Source organism: Podarcis tiliguerta (genome assembly GCF_965153285.1).
Source record: "Podarcis tiliguerta genome assembly, chromosome: 7".
Classification (NCBI taxonomy): Eukaryota; Metazoa; Chordata; class Lepidosauria; order Squamata; family Lacertidae; genus Podarcis; species Podarcis tiliguerta.
In genome coordinates, this window is record NC_139540.1 from 39,442,202 (window position 1) to 39,451,545 (window position 9,344).

Below are 9,344 nucleotides of genomic sequence, written 5' to 3' on the forward strand. Positions count from 1 at the left end.
TTTAGTTGGATCGGGGCCACAGCACCTCATTGCCAGTTCTTCAACAGCAAACACAAAACATTTCCTTAATCTATTAAGCATCTCGGCTCAACTCCTCTTCACTTCCAAAAATAGCAAGCCCCACATGACAAGCCAAAGACTCTCTCGTTAGTGTCTAAAAAAACTGGACTGTTTATCTTGGAATAACTTCCCCTCTACCCTCTGCCCTTTGCCCCTCATAATGAACAGTTTGTCCTTAGCATTTTCATTATCCCACATCTGGGAAGCAGCCTCGTTTTTTGAAAGAATTAATTTTCCCTTTGTTGGGATGCAAGGCACTCCAGAGAAAGGTGAGGAAGTACAGTGAAATCTAAACTTATCCCTTACTGAACCTACTTAAATTAGCCCCACTAGTAGGCAGGAATTCTAAGACATTTTCTAGGCTCCCTCTGACAAGAGATTCTTCTTCCTCTGTTCTTCACAGCTATCCCAGTGGGAGGAGTTGAAACCTGACCCAAGTCCTCCGCTCCTAGAAGGGATTGGATCCTCCTTGCGAAGAGCAAGGAATAAGTCTCTTGGCCAAACAGGCAGAGTTTGTAAAAGAACTTCAGCAAATCAGGAGTGATTGGATGAAAAGGAAACCCCTGACCCTCCCCTCCTGCACCTGACGAGTGGGTATTTACAGCACTTTGCAAAGAGCCCTGCACTACACAATTTTACTGCATGGGGTGAGCAGAGAGGACAATGCTGTAGAGGACAAATGTGCAAGCAGTGATTCTGTCTGCTGCTGCTGCCCAAAAGCTGGGGACCGTTATTCTGAAGCTGAAAGGAGGTTTCAGGAAGAAGGCAGCCCTGCATTTCAAGATGCCACGATCCTTCTTGGTCAAGAAACATTTCAACTCTTCCAAAAAGCCAAACTATGGTGAACTGGATACTCACACAGGTAATCCAAGGCTGAAAGCTGTATTCTAACTGCTCTGATTGTTGCTGCTGAAGTGAGACTTTTCATAGCCTGGTGCCAACTTTTAACAAACTTTTTTTACAGACCTCTCTCTCCCCCCCCCCTTCTTCCCCCTTAAAAAATGTCAGTGCCAACAGAATTAAAACTTCAACTTAGGAGTTTGCTTCATTGCTGAAAAAAATTTTCTCTCTCTGTTGCAAAACGAGTGACTTGGAAATGTAAGAGAATAGTGTGGATTTTACTGCTGGATTTCCTCTGGCTGCAGCAGAGGCTTGGGGAGGAAAGCTGTTACTTTGAGCAGACCTCCCAACTTATGTAAAGTTTTATCTAAAGTTACAGAACGTTACATTCATTCTGTGTGTTTCATTGGAGTAGACTAATGTCAGTAGGATTTCATCACTTCCAATCTCCATGAGTATTGGATATATTGTACTGCTATTATAAAGAGAAAAATCTCTGTTGTCTTAAAACGATTCTCTTTTCTTCTTTTCTTCCAGTGATCATTTCCCCATACCTTTATGAGAGCTACCCCATGCCTATCATTCCACAGCCTGAGATCCTGAGCTCAGTTGCTTACAACCCCATCACAGTGTGGACTACAACTGGGCTGCTGCCTTCCCCTTTACCCAGTGACCTCTCACCTCTCTCCGGATACCCTTCGTCTTTGGGAAGAGTCAGCCCACCTCCACATTCTGACACTTCATCCAAGGATCACAGTGGCTCGGAGAGTCCCATTAGTGATGAAGAAGAGAGGATCCAGTCCAAACTTTCCGACCCTCATGCAACTGAAGCAGAGAAATTTCAATGCAGCTTATGCAATAAGACCTATTCAACTTTCTCTGGACTGGCGAAGCATAAGCAGTTGCACTGTGATGCCCAGTCTAGGAAATCTTTCAGCTGTAAATACTGTGACAAGGAATACGTGAGCCTAGGAGCTCTTAAGATGCACATCAGGACCCACACACTACCTTGTGTCTGCAAGATCTGTGGCAAGGCTTTCTCTAGACCATGGTTACTTCAAGGACACATCAGAACACATACCGGTAAGAGGGGAAATGTGATTGTGCATAGCATGTATTGCTGCAGTAGCACGTATTGTTGCAATAATTCCATTTTTAAAAAATCCATAGGGCTTTATGGTCAATTTCATGTTTTCCAGTTATACTGTTCGCTCTGCTAAATGTTCACCAGACTTCTTTTCTTTTTAAATCATTTATGAGTGGGTCAGCTTATGTACTGGTGTAACACTTTTTCACTTTAGAGAACTTAAAGTTTGCTTCGGCAAGCTGTCACAAGACAGGGATCCATTTGACCCTAAGAATTCCATGCTTCAACATGAGTGTTGGAACACGCTTTTGGAAGGAATGCAGGTGCAAGGTAGACAGATCAGACAGCAAACAAGAGAGAAGGAAGTAAGCAGAAATACCAGGTTCCCTATGCAATAATCTGCAGTCAAGCATTATATCCAAGCAATGCACACAGCAAACCCCCTTAGTCAGCATATAGGCACAAAATTTTACACTCTAATCAAATGTGCAGTTCTTGGAAATGAATTCCACAGAAAGCAATAAGTCTTAACATGTAAGAAAGATGTGTACTGTAGAAAGTCATTTAGAAGATCTGGCATCTCAGTGCTAAACACAAAGGACCTGATCCCATGAAGTAAATCCCACAGAAATAAATGGGAATTAAGGATTGTATTTTAAATAGAAGTTCCATTCCATTGACAGTGCAACTGGATTCCAGATTAATGGGTTTGAAGGCATAGACGAATCTGCAAACTGCAATCCAAAGCTGGAATTTTATGTACAGATACCTAGGAGTAAGTCCCATTGAACTTAATACAAGATGAATGTCACTGTGAGCAACAAAAGTTAACCTTAAGACAAATTACACTCTGATTCAAACACTTATCATAGAAAGAATTTCTGATTTTCTTCAATGGTACTAAACACCTTAAAGTTGCAGTCCTGTGCTTCGTTCAGTAGGGGGAAGCTCCACTGAGGACAGTCAGCCTAATTTCCAAAGAGAATTTGGCTGCATAGCCTTTAAACCCCACTAAACTCAGCTGCACTTACTTCTATGAACAATGCCTAGGGCCAGAGTGTAAGTCAAAAATGTTCACAGACTTGAGTAGCTTGTGCATTAATTGCAATCTTTTATTGATCATGTGCAAGTGAGTCCTCTTGCTACTCCTTGTCCTGCCTCTGTTCCAAGGAAGCAGAGTGCAATGCTGAAGCATTCAATCTGATGGGAATTCTGCCATTCACACCAATGGCATGTAAACTACAGCCTTGGGCAGCAGTAGGCGTTGCACAGGATACAGTAAATGAATGGAAGGAACATATGAAAATGCTGGGTGGAGCCCAGCCTGCAGGCACTGGCTGCACCTGCTGAAGCAGAAAGTGTCACTGGCTTGTCATTCAATGCACCATGAATCCTGCAAACTCTGAAAAGTATGAAATAATGAATGGACAGCCTGCAGTGTAATGAATGGACCCTTTAATAATATATAGAACCCAAACACCCGTTTTCACAGGCACGGTGTTTTTTTATTCCTCTGCAAAACTACTTGTCCCATTTATACAGAAAGTTCCTTACTTGAGCTTTAAAACGATTAAACCTCTTTTGTGTATTTCTTTCCAGGAGAGAAGCCTTTTTCGTGCCCTCATTGCAACAGAGCATTTGCAGACAGGTCAAATTTGAGGGCCCACTTGCAGACCCATTCGGATGTGAAGAAATACCAATGCAAAAACTGTTCAAAAACTTTCTCCCGAATGTCTCTTCTGCACAAACATGAGGAATCTGGCTGCTGTGTAGCTCACTGAATTTGCCTGGGCTCTGAACATTTCTCTACTCCTTTTCAACAGAACAGGAGGAACCCTCAGCCCTGGAGGCAGTTTATATTTTACTTCCCAACTCAACAACTCCACTGGAAGATGCAAATAACATCAAATTGCTTTTTAGTTCAATTGTTAAGCTTGACAATTGTGTGATACAAAGGAAATCAAAAGATCTTAAATACGGGAAGATGGAAAAGCCAAATGGATGACTTTTTTTAAAAAAAACAACCTAAAATTTACATTCCAAAACTAAGTTTTGCCAGATACCAAATATCACAGGTGCTTTCCAGTGTCTTCTATATCAAGTCATTATGTGGTGAATAGGACAGGTTGCTGGTATTTCTTAAATAGTGTGCTTCTTGATCAGCACCCTGAATTGTCTTCAGATGTCATCATTAGAAAAGAACAAGAATGTATGTCCAGTTGTCTTAACAGTATGTGCCTTAGTAAAACTGTCACTGCAGACTTTCCTAGGCACATGCTTGATACACACTTCTTTTTTTAAAAAAACTATTGTGATTGTTAACTTGTGATGTTGTTGTTTTTATAAAAAAAATGGGAATAAGTGCAAGCGTGAGGGTTAATGGGATTTTGACAATGGATTTCTTAAGAGCTTTTTTTCCTAAATGCACAAAGGAAATGCAATAGCCTGAGCAATACCCTCCAGTGCCTTTTTTTAAAAAAAAGAAAACAAATACCTTTGTTTATTGACATAATGTAAATAGTTTTATTTTTATATGGCTGAATGTGTTCTGAATCAAAATATTATCTATAGCCACGCCTATAGATATCTTGAAGAAAGTATGGATACAAATTGTATTGTTTTCTAGAAATTTTTGTATAAATAAACATTTTTAAGAAATACCTGTGCAATTTCTCCTCCATTAGGAGACCCAGAGTCCCATCTGCACCCACTTCTCCCCACACACCCCAACACACACATGGACTCTGGTGCTGATTGTCAGTAGGAAAGCATGACAAGTGGGGGTGGGATCTCTGTGTACAGGCTGGAGTCAGTGTGAACTAGGTCTGTAGGTCTTAATCTCTATGGCTAAGGGCTGATCAAAGAACAGTCTTCAAGACCCTGATAAAAATCCCATCTCTGAAGTTTAACAGAGTCACACTAGTAACCAGTGAGGATACTATCTTAGAAACGAAATCTTGCACCTCTGGGTTTCCTGGAGAAAATGCAGTAAAATATGAAAATGCAGTAAACTATGTAAGTGCCAATCTTGAAATCCGTTCCTCATAATTGTAGCAAACTGATATGAAGTCCTTTGTTAAAAGGACTTTGTTATCTTGATTACAAAAAATATTGTTGCATAATTAAGGATAAATAAAAGTATGCCATCTGACTGTACATGGTCTCACTACACACCAAGCGGTCAAAGGACATAACAAGCCAATCTGATGGCTCCAAATGAACTGTGGATGTAAATGCACATCCAGAAGCACAATTGCATTGACTGATGTGCTTCTGCTTTCTACACTTGGGATTTCCCTTGCTATATCAAAGCTCAATGGCCCTGAAACTAATTTCTTATTGCGAATGCTTGATTTCATATTAATCAGCAACACCTCCAACCCTTTTTAAAAAGCTTATTTCCAAATTTTTAAGTGTTCTTTCCATGCAATAAATGCGAAAATTTAAATCAAAATATGGTTGTTGTGATCATCGCTTTGTTAGGCACCTTCCTGAAAGGGACAGTATTTTTGTAGCCCAATGTGCCTGAAATATGGCAAATAAGCAATTTAAGTGGGATTACAATGGACGCCCAGTAAGATGGAACTGCTCAGTTTCCCCACCAAAAAATGCTGTTGTAGCAATGATGTAATCACATCTTTAGAGGTGATGACATCCCTCACATCTGCAGATATCTATAGGATCAGGGAGCATGATTACTTTGAATGCAGGTTCAGTCTGAAGATGATTGAAAGCACCCTCCTCTATTATGCTTGAGACACTCCATGGCCATCAAAAGCATTCTGATTGCGACATGAACAATAATAACAACAATAATTCCCATTGTAGTGGCTGGCCTTCCGGATTAAATCATCAGAAAAAATGTAGTGTGGTTCAGCAAAAATAAAGGACCTTTTAAGTCTTGTTGATTTCAAGCCAAGAGATTTAAACGTGTTTAATTCTCCCATTTTAACCATTAGGACTTTAACCTTAGACACTGTATTTCATTCCCTAGGTGCAAAGACATGCATCTTTTCGGCGACCCTGTGATCCATATAACAACCCTGCATATCCCTATATTACATACAGAGAGCTGAGCCTGAAAGGTAACCAGATTGCCTGGGACCATGTAGATCTCAAAGTTGAACTGGGGCCATCCATCTCATACCTCATGCACTTAGCAGCTCTGCTGTACCTCTGGCAGAGTTGCCATCATTTCCAGTCATTTCCAGGCCACAAGTTCCAGCAGGCACACAATACTAGCAGTGGTTCCTGCTACTTCAGCACAAGGAAGTGGGTGGCGGAACTTGCTCAAAGGTCCAAGGGGTTCCCAGGCTCAGTCTATGAGCTAGCATTTCAGCAGAGAACTAGCCAGAGACACTAAACCACAAAGCAGTTGTAAACACTGGATTTTTTTAATTTTATTTTTTAGTGGCTTGACTTATGTTTTCCAGGATTTGACTCTGTCATTGTGGCATGGTGAATGACACAAGCAAACCCTGTATCAGAAGTGTGAATAACGCTTTTACGTGCCCTGGATCAAATTACATAGGCATGAGTCAGGCCCGCAGCATCTGCTTTGCAGTCCTAAGAAGAGTTAAAAAGTAGGTCAGTAAAGAAAGCAGATGAGACTGAACACAAAGCATCTGGTTTCTTCCATGAGATGTCATTTCATTACCATTGCGTTTCAGATCGCATGGTCTTTGTAAGAGGACTCTGCAGCAGGCGGTTGCAACACCCCCATCTGTTACTATGTACATTAGCAGGTAAGGACAGAAGCAGGATTTTAGTTTTGATCCACAACAAATAAGAATGCAGTACTTAGCATTCCAAACAGCGCATCGTAGCTCCGAGAAATAGTGGTTGAAGCCCACAAGCCATTTTCATGGGCATGTGAACCAATTTCATCCCACTGCTGTCCGTGAATCCATGACAGTTCAATATGGCTTCACTTGTCCCATAACAATGTTTATTTTCATAAAAATTAATTTAAGGACCCTCGTACCTACGGGACCGCCTCTCCTGGTATGCCCCACAGAGGAACTTACGGTCTTCAAATAAAAACATCTTGAAGGTCCCAGGCCACAGAGAGGTTAGGCTGGCCTCAACTAGAGCCAGGGCTTTTTCGGCTGTGGCTCCGATCTGGTGGAACGCTCTGTCACAAGAGACTAGGGCCCTGCGGGACTTGACATCTTTCTGCAGGGCCTGCAAGACAGAGCTGTTCCACCAGGCCTTTGGTCAGGGTGCAGTCTGACTCCCTCCTTTGGCAATCTTTACAAAACTTTAGTTTATGGTTGCCATCAATTTTGATTTTAATTAATTTTTATAATGTTTTTATAATGTTGCACTATTTTAGTGTTGTTAGCCGCCCTGAGCCCGGCTTCGGCTGGGGAGGGCGGGATATAAATAAAATTTATTATTATTATTATTATTATTATTATTATTAAATATCCCACCAGCAGGAAAGTTGCAACTAGGTTATGGTTTGAGAGCACATGAATCCATTGTCTTGCTGAAGATAAGCTGGTTTGGGCTGGTTAGTTACCTGGATGACAGACCACCTCTGAACCACATGTAAGTTGCCTTGGGTTTGATGATGGATGGAAGAAAGGTAGGATATACAGTAAATGTAAGAAAATAAATAAAATCAATTAAATACTGTTTGGTATTTCTTGGAGAGCTTCTTCATATGATTTAATCCCACCCCAGTACAAGAAGTAGTGTCCATGAGTGTAGACCGTCTATTTTCCAGAATTATTTTTAATATCATCTAAGTTTGCCTGGCACTTTGCAGCCAATCAATCATCCACATTAGTCAAGTCTTCCAATATTTAACATTGTTAAGTGTGACGTGCAGTTAATAAATTGCAAACTAAACAAACACTGATGTTCTAGTTTTATTGTTTGTTAAATAAAACCCTCTCACTGGATTTTGGACAATGTTGTCATTCAGCCCAGCAAGGGTGGAATGAGGCAGCAGAATATTAAAAGAGCAAATACCCACGAGCAATATGAATTTAGAAGTGTTGCTAGCATTTGATCCCAAAGGTGAAGAACAGGGAATGCCTTTTATCAGGCCAACTTCTGTTCTGAACTCTTCATTCATCAAGAAGAATGGAAAGCAATTAATTCTGAGCCGTAAAGAGAACATGTCTGCCTACAAGTACCATTCTGTTAGGATTCTAATCAAAAAATACTGTTACCTCAAATGCACATAATATACATTGTTGGTTATTATTAAAATAAAAATCAGTGTGAAGCTACCCAAATTGCTTTAGAAATGTTAGATACTTTGTTGAGCTGCTCTACATGTTGGAGCTAATCACTTTGAAGTTCTAAGGTTTCCATTCACTTTCTGTTTGTGTCAGCTTTTCCTTTCCATGACAGTTTCTAAACAGTAAACCTGTGTGAAAGTTACAGCATCGACAGATGCTCAATGTAGCATTGTTTCCTATCTGCTTTGGAGACATTTTGGTTTGCTTCAGTTCACCTGACTCTGCAAAGGCAATTTCCTGCTGCAGTTTGCGTGAACTTCCAATAAGTTTTTTCTGCCACAGAAAACAGGGGGGAAATGAATGGGCGTGAAGGGGTGGCAGAAAGGATGGTTCACTGTTTTAGCGACATTTCAGTTACAACAATAGAACCGCATCCATTTAAATTTAGCCACTAACCCAGAATAGTTAACATACTCTTTAAAAAGTATGCCTACCAATTCCCATGTGGCCATTAGTTTCCTGTATTTTCAAAGGTGGGGTACATAACATTTTAAAAGAATATGTATGAATGTAGCAGGTGTAGGGACTCCCCATGTCACACCCCATCTCTCTAGGCCACATTTATCCAGTCTGGCTTTCCACCCTCCTGAAGTACTTTTGCATTCATCTGGTGCTTTAGCACAGAACAGAGCCAAACTTGCTGCCACTTTGTCCCTCCCCACTTATCTTCTGTAAGCATCAGCAATGCAACTGACCAGGGGTCAGGCTGTGCCCCACCATGCCACCCGCTGCTGTGTTATGTGTCAAAATTGCCAGTACCAATCAGATGGAGCGTTATAGCAGGACAAGGTACACAAGTGGCAGGCAGCTGTCCTTCTGCTACTTGAAGCCCATGACCAAACTGAGAAAATGTTTGAATTGATCTTCAAGCCCCTTGAAAAAGCTTTCAGGAATAAGATGACATTAAGTTAATACAATGGCAGTGTTCTGTACACTTTGAAGAATATATTTCCCTCAACGTCAGTCAACTGGAGACCTTGTAAACCGAGTTCTGAGGCAAGAATCCTGGAAGATCAGCTCTGGCACAGAAATTTCAGAAACCTGTTTAAAGCACTCATGACTTGAAGGACGCCAAGCCGCCCGCAATCCTAAAAGCTGCAGTG

At 41.0% G+C, this 9,344-nt stretch overlaps 1 protein-coding gene across 1 annotated transcript; it reads left to right on the top strand.

The window, feature by feature from the left end:
• The first annotated feature begins 251 nt into the window (after positions 1-251).
• Positions 252-4,645, top strand: SNAI2 (snail family transcriptional repressor 2). Its single transcript, XM_083449803.1, has 4 exons — positions 252-329; positions 464-922; positions 1,438-1,983; positions 3,587-4,645. The coding sequence occupies exons 2-4, from the start codon at positions 844-846 to the stop codon at positions 3,766-3,768; spliced, it is 807 nt and encodes a 268-aa protein (XP_083305929.1). The 5' UTR covers positions 252-329; positions 464-843; the 3' UTR covers positions 3,769-4,645.
• The last annotated feature ends 4,699 nt before the right edge of the window (positions 4,646-9,344 follow it).

Excerpts from the sequence above, each read along its gene's own strand:
- SNAI2 (XM_083449803.1), top strand. The coding sequence starts at position 844 with ATGCCACGATCCTTCTTGGTCAAGAAACATTTCAACTCTTCCAAAAAG. Across the intron at positions 923-1,437 it reads TGAACTGGATACTCACACAG|TGATCATTTCCCCATACCTT; the intron begins GTAATCCAAGGC and ends CTTTTCTTCCAG. Across the intron at positions 1,984-3,586 it reads ACACATCAGAACACATACCG|GAGAGAAGCCTTTTTCGTGC; the intron begins GTAAGAGGGGAA and ends ATTTCTTTCCAG.